Consider the following 14,482-nt stretch of genomic DNA (forward strand, 5'->3'; position numbering starts at 1 on the left):
CATCTGAGCCAGGTAAAGTGGCAGAAGTGCTGAATCAATGGCTGGGATCTGTCACGTGTTGGATAAGAGGCCAGAAATCTGAATCTTGATCCAGACAAGATGGAGGTAAATGGTGCATGGTTCATCTACCTGAGGAGGTCCTGCTTATTCTCTTTAAGGCTGATTTGCATCCTCCCTAAAGCAGGTGTAAGAAAACCTTTTCAGTCTGATGTCTGCATTCCCTTTCGGGCAAACTTCCAGGGACAACACACCAGAGGTGGGAGGGGCCAGAGGCAAAAGTGGGAGGAGCAATGGGTGACAGTTTTACAGGTTTACCATACAGACCGCAATTGTGAAAATCCAGACATATGGCAGCCCATGTTGGCAGTGCCATTTTTGCCATTTCTCGTTTAAAAAAGCTCAAAAACTTTGCCAAAAAAAGCTCCTCAACAATTTTTCTGGCTGTCCAAATGTTTGAAATATGGCAGCCCTAAATTTTACCTTTGAACAGCAGTCAAGTTTCTACACGTGCTCATGCATCACTCTCTGTCCTCCATCTGAGTTTAGGGACACACTCCAGCCAGGCAAAAAACGCTCAAGGAGGGTGCAGAGCTGAGTCAGTAAGGTGTGTGGTCCAGGGAGAGTTCCAGAGTCCAAAGAGAGAGGCATGGGGGGGGGGGGGCTTGGTCCTAGGCCTGAGGTTCTCCACCCTTGTCTTAGGAAGAGGTCTTCCCCGTCACCTGCTACCTGATCCTTTAAATGAAAGACATCAGGTACTGAACCTGGAACCTTCTGCATGCAGAAGCTAAGGCTCCTTGCTATAGTCACTGCTACTAACCACCGTGGCAATTCGCCTTTTGACAGGGGTCGTCTTAGCAGCCACTCCCAGACTTTGGAAATCCCTCCCTAGAGAAGCTCAGTTGGATCCCTCCTTGTCCTTCTGCCAGCAGGTGAAGGCTTTCTTCTTCCAACGGGCTTTGGGGCTGACTGACTGCTTTTAATGAAAGGGCTGGCGCTGTGCTGTTTTTATGGTAATTATTGGCATGGTTTTAATAGGTTTTACATATGCATATAGTTTTAATTTTATCAATGTTCTTTTGTGTTTTAATAATTGGTTTTCCTGTGTTTTTAGGGGGAAAGGCAGGATATCAATAAATACATAACTAAAAGTAAGTAATAACAACACCAGTGTTTTAAGCATGATAATCATGTATCCTGTGCCTTCGGGAGCCTAAATTTTTCTGCAATGCCCCACACCAGAAGCAGCCCCTGTGGCTGCCAATCATCTCCCTACCTCTCCGAAGCCTCCCTTGCCAAGGATCCGGTATTGTCTGAAGGTGTCTTTGGTCACTGATTGCCTGAAACAACAAAGTACGCGAAAACCCCATTCAGGTGAGCATCAGTTTGGCAAAGGAACAAGAGGGGTTTTGGGTGATGAAGACCACCTTACCTCTCCAGGTACTTCCACTGGAGGAATCTGTCAAAATACATGCTGTCCTGGTAGTTCACGAAAGGAGCTCCACTGAGGTACTCGTGTAGGTGCCTGTGAAAAAGACACAAATTAAGACTGGGCCAACTCTTCAAGGCTTGGAGACAGACTGATGAAACGGAGCCAGTGGTACAGATTGTACCCACGTGTACATGTGCTTGGTGCTTGCCATCAAGATCAACAGAGCTCCTGCCCACCTTGGAATTAATTGACAAAGAAATTTAATTTGGTCCCTGTCTGTCTCGACCTGCTAAGGAAGGTGAGGCTGCACTTATTAAGCAGCAAGCCCCAGTGAGTGCATCTGGGCATCACAATAAACCGTGGTTTGATATGAACGTGGCTGTAGTACTGTAGTGTCAAGGAACGAAATCCACCCACCACTACCCACCCATCTCCCCAGGGCCTGGCACTCACTGCACACAGCTGCTGAAGAGGTCTTTGCAGGCGCTTCTCTGCAGATTCTCCGTGCAATGGTTCACAAGAGACTGGCTGATCTCTGCTATGTAGCCTGGGGACTAAATAAACAACAACACCAGCCATAAGTGATATACGCTTGAAATGTCTTGAGTGCTGGACTTCATTTCTGCCTCCACCACAATACTCAGATCTGGAACATTGTCTGATCCCCACCCCCATTTGGCCCAGCTTCCACTCCTCCCCAGCTGATGTTCTCCAGGTGCTGTTGAACTACCACTCAATGGCAGAGAATCTGTTTTCCAGGTAATTTTCCATATTAAGTAGAATGCAAATGGATTTTTTCCCCTATAAACAATTAACACAGAAAGGCGTGCTAAGCTTCATGCCCACTGGCCAAAAAAGGCTGGTAATCCTCAGTACAGATCCAACGCTGATGGTGATCTATTTCATTTATGAATCACTTCCCATGAGGCATCCCAAAGCAATTTACAATACAGCAACACGCACACACACTTGTGTGAGTGTGTGTTACATACATAGAAACAATTCTGTAAAACAATTAAAAATATAAAAACATTTCAAAACAGCAGCAGCACACACATAAACTCCATACAAATTCAAAACAGATATCAACTGGAATAAAGAGTTTGAGAGAGGAATGTATTTCGAAGGAGCCAGAAAGACAACAGAGGAGGCACCTGCCAGGTATGCAGTGGGAGGGAGTTCCAAAGGGCAGGCCCAATTCCAACATCAGCTTGATTATATCAGGGCTGGGGCATGGAAAATGGGCTGCAGTGAGTCAGGTCCAAAAAGCAAATCCTGATCCGAGATGGGAGGGCAAACTGGTGTCAAGAACAAAGAGCAAGGCTAGGTACACTAGAGCTCAGGTTGGCCTTGTTAGCTAAGCAAAGCAGCATTTACCTAGGATGCCCTTTTATACTTTTCCCTGTCAACGAGGAGTCAATGGCCGGCCTCGGTAGAGTCAGCTCAGGAGCCAGCCCGTTTCCTGGGAAGCTGCAGTGAAGTGAATCACCACACGGGGGAGCCGTCAGCAGTTCTCGACACAGACGCTTTTACCCTTGTCCCACAGAAATAATATACTTACCTTGCTGTTGAAAAAGTTGCGAATTATCTCTTCTCCCATTTCCTTCCGCTTCTCGTCTGGGGAAACCTCATATTCTACCTGGGAGAGGAGAAAAGGCAACAGGTTGATCAGACCTGAGAAAGACATGCACACGCGAGCTGCAACGTTGATTCTGGAGAACACCCACACATTCCTTTTCTCCTTCCTCTTTCCCCTAAATCCCTCCTCGCCTGCTGATGGCTCTCTTTCAGCGTTTTGGGACTGGCACCAGGAGAAGCCGTAGCTCAGTAGCAGAACACATGCTTTGCATGCAGAAGGTCCCAAGCACCAATATCTCCAGAGGCATGTATTTTTTAAGGAAGTGATGGGAGAGACCTCTTCCTGATGCCCTGGCGAGATGCTACCAGTCAGAATAGACAATACTGACCAAGATGAACTAACAGTCTACCTGATTAAAAGGATGCTTCCTCCAGCATACCATTCCTGCTCCCATATTGCTTTTGTTCGTCAGTGGTGGCCGGTGCCCATTGGGACTGGTAGGATGGAAGGCAAGGAGGCAGACAGTAGGTGGCACCAGACCCCAATGACAAACAGAACCAACTCCTAGATTTCTCCCCATCCTCCCTGGTGAGATCTACAAGGACAAAACTGAAAGGAAGGAGGGGTAGCGTGATGGGCAGTGCCCCCCATGGGCTGGTTGTTAAGTAAGGAAGCAGGCAGGTGGGGGCTGGCTGAGACAGACTTGAGGCTGCTGGGGCACTGCCCTATTTGCTCAGAGAGACCAGCTCCATTGCAAATGCTGCGGCTCTTCCTCTTATCATCTCAAGTGCTTTTCTACACATACTCCAGCCTTTGCAGACCTGGTGTCCTTTGCATGTTTTGGACTAGGCTTCCCATCACTCCCAAGCCAGCACAGTTGCCATCCAAAGCAGTTGGAGGGCACCAGGATGGCAAAGGCTGGCACTTATGAATGCATGCTGTACATTAGCCTGGTACTGAACAACTCACCTGCTCATAGCTACTTTATGCTGCGACAGACCTTTGGCACCTCGCAGTTTTTGAGTTGCGGGAACTGGAAACCTTGCATGCAAGAGGTCCCCTTTATGAATACATATGCACACACAAAACATGTTCTTTTCCCTACTCTGGGGTCCACCTCCCTCCTTCCTGGCCCTTTTCCACAGGATGAAAGCTGTTTGCCTTGTACTACAGAGAGGAGCACACTGCTGCTATAAAAATCTGACCTGCAGCTCCCCTCCCAATTGTTTTGGAACACAGCTCGGTGCTAGGAGACAAGAGAGGGAGAGAAACAAGAAAACGCCCTCTCTCCCACCCACCCAGCCACCCTCCCTCTGCCACACACAGAAATGACAGGGATGAGGATAAGGCAAAGGGTTAATTGGCCTGGCATGTCCTGGAGAGAACGGACCACAACGCAAGAGTGCATTCAAGTCAAATATGGAACTGGGGTGAATAGCCAGAGTTGAAGAAGTAGCCAATCAGAGGAGGAGCAGGTGCATAGAGTTTGGTTTGTTCTTTTTTAAAACAACAACACAACCTTCCTCTTTCTTAAAAGCAGGACGTGCCAATGTAGGAAGCGGCAGTGGGATAGCCGGGATGGCTGAGGAGTCATTGCTTCTCAAGGCTCAAGTGACATATATGTTCTCCTTAATGAAAAGGCCGCAGCGTAGCAAATGGGAAGGAATGTGCAGCATCTCCTGTGGGGGTAGAAGAAAGCTCTCTGAGCTGACCCTGGGCTGCAGGGGTGCCTGTAAGGAGCTCCCTCTGTAGCTACAGTGGAGCAGGGCCACCCACAGCTAGAAAAGAGAGACGGGAGAGTACAGTTGATATTATTATCCAGTTGTGCCTATTCAATGCCTGGTGCTTCTCTATTTATACTCCTTGCTGCTGTGTGATGAATTTGTTCTTCATAATGTACCTGTTTAACTGCTCCCCTTCTTGAAGGCTGGGCTCAGCTGTTGGAAGGGCAACAGCAGAGATCATTCTGTGTGTTAAAGGGTTAATTCTGTTAGCAACAAAGTCAACTTCGGGGTGAGGGGATGTGTGGAGGTGTTTGCTTAGGAACCAGGCAGAACAGCATGAAGTTTCCTGGGATAGCGAACATTCTGATTGGCTAGGTAGCTCAAGCGGTTTTTCCTATGTGTGTTTGGTTGACTATCACCCTGCCATGTACAAGGTCTGAAGTGAGAATGGCAAACCTCTTTGTTTACTGCTCTTCATATTCTACACTGCTTTTGTTCAGTTTCCTCAGTTAAATGGTGTCAAGGATTTCCTTTCTCACTAGACTCTTTCTGCATTATTTAAGTGAATTCTTTTTTGGCAATGCTTGGGGGCACCCTAAGTTGTGCCCTTTTTTGAGAGCTCAGAAGGCTAATTCACGTATCACGCGGAGCACAAGGACCAGCTGTCTCTACACACCTACAAGTGTTTGTTTGGAGGTGTGTACCCTTATCGATTTGTACAGCTCAACTCTTGCAGACACAGACTGTACACTTGTTCACAATGACCTAGGAGTGTACCACTCAACCATCTGTGTACAAATTACCCCAGAAGGTTGCGGAAAGGATCCCCAAACTTTGAGGAAGGTAAGATGGTTCTTTCCAATCCTTCAAAGCCAAAGCATCCGACAAAAACTCTCATAACTTCCCTTGTAAAGAAAGGTCCCTGGCTCAGCAGGGCTTCAAACCGAGCTTTTTAACACACTGCGAGTTTTCATTGCTAAGCCTTTTGCTAGCTGCAACCATCACAGCCTTGCGGAGGATCGCTTTCCCAGCATGTGTTTCCCATTTAGCAGCCATCTGACCAGATCGGCATTCCTGTCATTCACAAGCAGCAAGCTTATGCAAATAAGAAAAAGGCCTAAATTTTGTGTATGCTGGTTTAAAATTTGCTAGCAGGGCCCGTGACTTCTCCCTGTTACACACAGGGACACAAACTTAAGTGGGTTCGACAAGCTGCCTTCAATGCAGACGGAGGAGGAGTTGGGGAGAGAGATGTTCAATTGCATAAACACAGTTCGGTAATGGGAAACACAGATCATTTTATGAGGCTTATGTTCCCTCTTAAACAGCGTCGAAAAGTGCCTCTTGGCATCGTATAAGCTCAGAGTAGGAGCAAATGGATTTCAGATCAAAACTTTGTGTGAGCTAGCAAGAAGAAAGAAAGAAAGAAAAATAAATTTCCTTTAAGCTTAAAATGAGTTGACATGACCTGGAGCAATAGTTTGTTCTGCAAAAAAATGCTTCCAGAACCAGCAAGCCTTGAAAAGAACGAAGGGGGTGGTGGGGCGAAGCTCATGAAAACACTAGGATATTATTTCGGATGAAGGGCTGACTTTTAAATTATACGTCATCTGGATGGAATTTTTGCACCGTTGACTTTAGAATGGGTGAGAAACACACTCTCCTCTCCCAGCGGAAAAGGTCGCTCTTCAGGAATTCATTTTTTCGCCTTCCCCTCATGACCAAACCAGGAAGGCAGCAGCAGTGGGGAAGTGAATTTGGTGAAAATAACAGGGAAAAGGGGTCTGTGAAAAAAATCGAGATCTGAAAGAGTTGTGGCTTCCTACAGACTCTTTTTCAAAACAGCCCATGGATTCTAGAAATGGAGGAACGATACACACATCCCAGGCAGGGGTCCAGAAACCCTACAAGTCTAGCAAAGTGGTTAGATTTAGGGCTGGCACTACTGTTAGGCAGAGTGAAGCAGCTGCTTCAGGCAGCTTGATTTGGAGGCCATGAAAGAGCAGCAAATTGTCCGTTATTCAGTTTATTAATACTGTGTTTTTACTCCAAATGAAATACAGTTTGGGGATTTTTCTGACCCAGATGCCAACATAACCTGATCAGCCTTGGGTAATACCCACCTTAATTCTGTCTGTGTTTTCTGTTTTCCCTCAGGCAGCAAAATATCTTGGGCCAACGCTGACTAGAACGTTATTTGCATGCAGGAACCTCAATTTCTAATCCCTGTTCACTATGAAACTCACTCAGCAGTCCTGAAAAAATCATTATCCTGGCTCAACCTACCACACAGGATTATGAAAATATTTTATTCTCTTGTTAGTTATGCTGTTTTATTTGACTTCATTTAGTAATGTTTTCTTTTGAAATGTTTAAGATTTTTGTTAACTTTGTTACGTTAAATGGGCATTCTGTAGTTGAACTCCTTTGTAATGTTTTCTTTTGAAATCTTTAAGGTAATATTTTACTTTCCTGTTAATTATGCTGTATGTATATGTTATATTGGACTTTTTAAGTAATGATTCACTCTGGATCAATTGATTTATTTGATGTTTTAATGTACGTTGTAAACCGCTTTGAGATCCCCCCCTTAAAAATATAAAATGGTATAGAAATTAAATGAATGGATGATGATGTTGAAGAAGAGGAGGAGGAGGAGGAGGGAAAGGAGGAGGAGGAAGAAGAAGAAGAAGAAAAACCCCTTGGAGAAAGGGTGTGGTTAAAATGCCTATGTACAGAGGTGTACAGTGAACTATATATTCCACTATGTAGGTAGGTAGAGCAGGAGTCAACTATCCTTTGGGCCCCCATTTGCAAACTGGAGAAACTGTTGTGTGCAACAGACACACCCTGCCATCTAGTCTATTCTATTGGCTAGTGCAGAATGTTTCTTTCAAGTCTAACTCTAGTGAGCGGAGGGAGCCCTGCAGATGTTGGAGATGCAACAGCAGAGATCATTTCGTGAGTAACTTAAGGGTTAATTCTCCTATCAGTAGGTCAGATAACCTAGAGGGATGGAGGTATTGCTTAGCAACAAGGCTGCATAACAAGATCTTCACCTGTTCCAATTGCCTGTGTAGTTCTGAGGGAGTTTCTATTCTGTATGTTTGGCTGAATGTCTCCCTTCCATGTACAAGGCCTGACCTAAGAAAGGCAACTCCTCTCTGTTCCTTTCTCCTGAAATTATACACTTTTTTGCTCACTTTCCTCACTCAGGTGTTATCAACTTTTTTCTCTAGACTCCACCCATGCGCACAAGTGGGCACATAGCAACCCCTGAGTTAAGAGTGTGGGATCAAGACTGATTAAAAATTGCATGGCTGAGTTCTGCTTCAAATCCCTACACCGTCATGAAGCACCATGCATGACTCCACATGGGCTTATTGTGAAGTTAGAGGGGGAAATAATAATAATAATAATAATAATAATAATAATAATAATAATCTGGCTGAGTTTCTCCAGCCACTCTGGGTGGCTCCCAATCAAGAGTTAAAAACAGTACAGCGTTAAATATTAAAAACTTCCCTGAACAGGGCTGCCTTAAGATGTCTTCAGGTAGTTGTTTATCTCTTTGACATCTGATGGGAGGGCGTTCCACAGGGCGGGCGCCACTACCGAGAAGGCCCTCTGTCTGGTTCCCTGTAGCCTCACTTCTCGCAGGGAGGGAACCGCCAGAAGGCCCTCGGCGCTGGACCTCAGTGGCTGGGCTGAACGATGGGGGTGGAGACGCTCCTTCAGGTATACCCATCCAAGGCCATTTAGGGCTTTAAAGGTCAGCACCAACACTTTGAATTGTGCTCGGAAACGTACTGGGAGCCAATGCAGATCTCTCAGAACCGGTGTTATGTGAAAGCCATGTGCAATGCATGTACAATGCATGAACTTCTTGGATGGGATATTAGCCACTTAATTCTCTTTTTATCCAGCTCTCCATCCAAGTAATTCAAGGTGGCATCCATTTTAACATCACAAAAATCCTGCAAGGGAGATCAGGCTAAGATATGATTTTCAACAAAAGATTTATATCTTTTTAAAAGAAATAGTGGCCTCCCCAAGAACACCCACTGAGCATTCAGATCAGTTCTCTCTTCTCGGAGGCTGGGTTTGCATGTAATACTAAACCAAGCCTTGGCTTAGCTCAAACTAAGACATGTGTGGGTTTCTAGAGCAAAGATTTTGGTCTTGGTATTCCTCCCTCAGTCCTGTCGCCACCCCGGACTGTGGTTTGTCTCGCTCCAGATAAACCATGAGCTGCGATCAAAATGGCTGTGTTCCACCCTCACGGTCAGAGGCAGATGGCAGGAATCACAAGCGGGAAGAACACTGGGCACTCAGGTCTGGCTTGCAAGCTTCCCACAGGCAGGTGGTCGGCTACTGTAAGAATAGGTTGCTGTACGGCAAGAGTTTTGTTGGCCCAGAAATGGAAGCAAGAAGAAATACTGACGAAAGAAGAATGGCAGATGAAATTAACGGACTACGCAGAACTGGGCAAAATGACAGGAAGGATTCGAAACCTGCGAGACTAGAGATTTACAGAAGATTGGAAGAAATATACGAGCTATTTGAAGAGCAACTGTAATCAACAAATAATGCTAGTAGGACTACAAGAAGTTTCGTAAGGAGCAATATATGAAATATTGGAAAGAAGAGAGATATTAGTTATGATATTTAAAGGTAATAGTGAAAGTAAGAAATGTAAATTAAGTGAAAAAGATATATATGTGAGAATAGGATGCTGTAAGTTGGTCCTTGGCCTGATCCTGCAGGGCCGTGATGTGCTTAAGACCCTTTTAAGCAGCAATATCGAGGATTGAACTTGGGCCCTTCTGCATGCAAAGCATGTTCTCTACCCTAGTTCTACGCTCTACCCATTTCAATAGCCTTATATTTAAACAGAGACTCCCCAGAAAGCATCGCACAAGCGAGCCCAAGGTGGACAGCTCTGAGCAGCAAACATGCCTCTGAGCCAGACCCGCTCTAGGCATGCCACTTGCCTTACCACAGCATCCAGGAAGTGGATACATCGGAGGAGCTCCAGCCGCGTCTCGCAGAACTGTCGGAAAAGCTGCCGGCCAATCGGTTGCTTGTCACACAAGCTGCTGTAGTCTCGTTCTGCAAAGGAAGAAATGGAAGAATGGGGTTGTTGTTTTTTTACGGGCAGGTGGAAAATGACATATCAGCTGTCTGTACTGTTTTAACTGGAATACAAAGAAAGAAGCAGTCTCTCCACCCTCAAGCACCACTGTGTTGTAGTGGGCAGACAACTGGGCCAGGAGCTACAATTCAGAACTTAACAAACAACAGTCATACCGCATGTTATGTCCGCTTCATGTTACGTTCTTTCAGGTTACGTCCCGCGGCGCCCGGAAGTACCAGAAAGGGTTACTTCCGGGTTTTGCCACTCGCACATGCGCAGAAGCGCAAAATGACATCACGCACATGCGCAGAAGCGGCGAATCGCAACGTGCGCAGATGTGCCGCTGTGGGTTGTGCTCTCTTCCTGTTGCAAACGGGCCTCCGGAACAGATCCTGTTCGCAACCAGAGGTCCCACCGTATTGCCCTCACAGAGCTACAGTTCTCTGAGTGGTTAAATAATCAATCTCTTTTCCTAGGGAATTGTAGCTCTGGGAGGGGAACGGGGGCCTCCCAATGACGCTCTGCACCTTTATGAAACTACAGTTCCCAGGATTATTGGGAAAAGCCATGCCTGTGCAGAGTTGGCACAGCAATAAAACTGCTAGCACATTTGCAAAGCTAAGTGAGGTTTCAAATTGGATTCCTGCACTGCAGAGGGTTGGCCTAGATGACCCTCAAGGGCCCTTCCAGCTATGCAATTCTAGTAAGGCCTTAGGGTGAGCCCACTGAGATGAATGAACACGACTAAGTTAGGGTCATTAATTTCAATGGCTCTGCTCTTAGTAAAACTTAACTGAATAGCATGCTATACATTTTGGGCCGTGCGTCAATCGGCAGACTCTGCTCTTTAAAGCTGCCTTGTGACTGTTAATGGGAGTTCTAAGGAATGGCCAGTCCCGAGGGGTGTGGAGAAGACAAACAAAAATTGAACTGCTAGGAAAGCGATAGCCCCTCCATCTCCACCCCACCCCACAAATATGCTTGCAGGTCGCGCGTAAAGTCAGCATGGCAGACGCTTCCCAGGGCTGCCTCCTCCTGGGTGTTGCACGGGGCAGCTGCATGCTGTGCTCAGCTGCGCACTTGCGCATTCCAGGCCTGTGACCTCTGGCTGCCACAGCCATGACACGCTGCGCCTCCTTGCTGAGACCTCCGTTCCTGCTCCTCTCAGACCCCCTGCCCTCCCCCTTTGCCAAGGAGGAGAAGGCCTCTGCGGAAATGCACGTCCGAGCCGCAGGAACATGCGCGCTCTCATATCCCAGCCCTGCGCCCCCCGCCTTGAGAACAAACTTGAGCATGGGGAGGGAGGCATGCTCAGAAGAAGTCCCTCACACTTCTCAAGAGCCTGGGGGAAGAGCAGGCATCTTCGAAACACAGAGGGATCCAAACAGAGTCAGCCTAAGGCGTTTTGCTGCCTGAAGGGCAAGAGGGCAACCTCCCTTTCCACACACGACCCAGGACCCATCTGCACTACACATTTAAAGCACTACAGTAACACTTTAAACAGTCATGGCTTCCCCAGAGAATTCTGGGGACCGTATTTCCTTCTTTTTTTTAAAAAAAAAAAAAATATTCATTTTTCATTTTCATTCATTACATAAATTTCAAATTCTTAATGTTCACTATATATTCCTCCCTCCCTCCCCCCCTCCAAGACTTCCCCCAACTTGTGTTCCTGGTTTGTTTCTGTTTTCACCCGCTTTGCTATCTCTCAACAGAAAAGGTTACAGTGGTGCCCCGCAAGACGAACGCCTCGCAAGACGGAAAACCCGCTAGACGAAAGGGTTTTCCGTTTTGGAGGCGCTTCGCAAAACGAATTTCCCTATGGGCTTGCTTCGCAAGACGAAAATGTCTTGCGAGTTCCTGCGGGGGTTTTTTTCCTCCCCCCCCCTTTTTCTAAGCCGCTAAGCCGCTTATCAGCTGATCCGCTAAGCCGCTAAAAGCTGCTAAGCCGCTAATAGCGCTAATCCGCTAAGCCGTCAATGGGCTTGCTTCGCAAGACGAAAAAACTGCTAGACGAAGAGAATCACGGATTAATTTCGTCTTGCGATGCACCACTGTATTAATAACATAACATAACATAAAATCTAAAAACATAAAATTAAAATCAAATACATCATCTTGTTTCACTATTTTCTAAACATTTTCTGATGCTAATAATGTGAATGCCTATTTAAATCCTGCCATCAAGTCTATTGCCTTTCTTTGTTTCTGCAAATATAATATGAATGGTTCCCAATCTTTTTCAAAGTCTCTGTTGTCTTTTTCTCTTATTCTTTCTGTCATTTTTGCCAGTTCTGCATAGTTCATCCACTTATCTTGCCATTGTTCTTTAGTTGGTGGGACTGTATTTCCTTAAGGGTGCTGGAAATGGCTGGGCGACCCCTTATTTCCCTCACAGAGCAGCAACTCCCAGAGTTCCCTGGGAAGAGGAGTTGATCATTAAAGGTGATCAATCTGGAACTGTAGTTCTGTGAGGGGAATAGGGGGGTCTCCTCACAACACACAGCACATTTAACAAGCTACACTTCCAGGATTCTGTTTGAATGGGGCCTAGGATTCAGCGGCGTAGCGTGGGTTGTTAGCACCCGGGGCAAGGCAAGTAATTTGCGCTCCCTAACCCAGGGCAAGGCAAGTAATTTGCACCCCCTAACCCGGGGCAAGGCAAGTAATTTGCGCTCCCTAACCCAGGGCAAGGCAAGTAATTTGCGCTCCCTAACCCAGGGCAAGGCAAGTAATTTGCGCTCCCTAACCCAGGGCAAGGCAAGTAATTTGCACCCCCTAACCCGGGGCAAGGCAAGTAATTTGCGCCCCCTAACCCAGGGCAAGGCAAGTAATTTGCACCCCCTAACCCGGGGCAAGGCAAGTAATTTGCACCCCCTAACCCGGGGCAAGGCAAGTAATTTGCACCCCCTAACCCAGGGCAAGGCAAGTAATTTGCGCTCCCTAACCCAGGGCAAGGCAAGTAATTTGCGCCCCCTAACCCGGGGCAAGGCAAGTAATTTGCACCCCCTAACCCGGGGCAAGGCAAGTAATTTGCGTCCCTAACCCCTAACCTGCCGCCGCTGCCAGCTTCTTCTTGCTGCTGCCTGGGCTGGGGTATTTATGGTAAGGTAGCCACGGCGGCAGATCCGTGTCAGGTGATCTGAGGCAAGTTGGCGCTGGCGCTGCCGCCCAAATGACGCCGCTTGCCCGGAGGAGGAGGAGGGCAGAGAGGCAAGGAAAATGCAACATGGCCCAGCAACTGCAGCAGCAGCGGCGGTGGCGGCGGGGCTGTGAGGAGGGGCTGCCTGGCGCGTCCTCCGCGGCCCTGACGCGCGGGGACCGCAGCAAGCACTGAGAGCCGCTGCCTGCCGGACGCCTTCAGCCCAGACGCGCGCACAGCTCGTCGGTTCCGCGAGACATGGGGCTCTGCTACAGCCTGTGCCCGAGGCTCTTCGGCGACTCCGGAGGCGGCAAGCGCGCCCCCCCCCCCCCAGATGTTGCGCCCGGTGCGGCCGGCCCCCCCATCAACCCCCACACTATGCCACTGTTAGGATTCAGCACTGGTGAACTGAGTCCTCCACTACAGCAGAGGGCAGCAGGCTAGCTTAGGGGGCACAGTATTTGCACATGTAGCAAATACAGCACCGTCTTCCAACACCTTGCCACCCCACCAATATCTGGTGCCTGAGGTGGCTGCCTCATTCTGCCTCTTGGTAGGGCCAACTCTGCTGGGCCCTTTGGGGTCAGAGCTGACATGCACGCCTCAGCCTCCATCTCCAGTTTGCAATGTTACATGTCAAACAGATGCCCGAAGACAGCTACTTACTCTGAGTAGACAGGCTCTACTAGTAGCAGACCTTGTACAACTTCCTCACATTAGCAAAGGCACTTAAATAATCCAGGCAGAGTCCAGAGGAAAAATAATAATCCTAATAATACTTTACAGAAGAAACTGAAGAAAAACGGCGTATGATTTGAGAAAAGGGAGTTTTTCTCTTTCTTACCCTCAGGCCTTCTACACAGCATGGAGACAATCAACCAAACTACCGAGGAGGTCTCGCCTCAGAACTACACAGCCATCGGGGCATGGGCTACCTCGGCAAACATCATGCGCCCTATCGCTAAGCAGCAACTCCACCTCTTGGCTTTAATACTAACAGAATTAACCCGTAAGCTGCGCACAGAATGATCTCTGCTGTTGCACTCCCACCACTCTGCAAATACTCTGGCGAGCAAGTCTGGCTGGTTCTTGCAGCCCCCCTTTCTGCCACCCAGCCTCCGTCTCCCAAACTCTGAACAAAAGCTCAGCTGGCTGGATGTGCCTGACTCTGCCACTTACCCAGGCCTTTCCGAAGGTCATCGCACTGACTGATGTGCGGGAATTTGAGAATCTCTCTCCATTTCTTACTTCTCCCTTTCCGCTTCCCTCCGCCTCCTGCAAAGCCAAAAGGGAAGGGAAAAGATAGATGAGGATGATTAAGTTTTTTAAGGAGAAAAAAAAATTTTTGTCATTTTATTTACTGGAAATCTGTTATCTTCCCTCCATGGAGCCCAGAGTGGTGTTTATCCAAACTCGACTTTGACCAGGACCATGTGGGTCTAGCTTTAGAAATGGGACTACAGTTTAGATT

General features: G+C 47.5%; 1 protein-coding gene across 3 annotated transcripts in view; it reads right to left on the minus strand.

Moving 5' to 3' along the window:
* The window catches only part of LOC307203860 (G protein-coupled receptor kinase 5-like), a 78,647-nt gene that overhangs the window by 19,191 nt on the left and 44,974 nt on the right, over positions 1-14,482 (minus strand). Inside the window, exons 2-7 of one of the 3 annotated variants that reach the window (XM_079955065.1) lie at positions 14,191-14,286; positions 9,732-9,844; positions 2,991-3,068; positions 1,883-1,983; positions 1,430-1,522; positions 1,274-1,337 (exon numbers count right to left, since the gene is read on the minus strand). In XM_079955065.1, the coding sequence (XP_079811191.1) occupies positions 1,274-1,337; positions 1,430-1,522; positions 1,883-1,983; positions 2,991-3,068; positions 9,732-9,844; positions 14,191-14,286 (545 nt within the window). Of the gene's footprint in view, positions 1-1,273; positions 1,338-1,429; positions 1,523-1,882; positions 1,984-2,990; positions 3,069-9,722; positions 9,845-14,190; positions 14,287-14,482 lie in introns of those variants that run through there. The other 2 variants (XM_079955066.1, XM_079955067.1) reach the window with 2 other exon arrangements.

The sequence above is a fragment of the Podarcis cretensis genome (assembly GCF_951804945.1).
Source record: "Podarcis cretensis genome assembly, chromosome: 15".
Classification (NCBI taxonomy): Eukaryota; Metazoa; Chordata; class Lepidosauria; order Squamata; family Lacertidae; genus Podarcis; species Podarcis cretensis.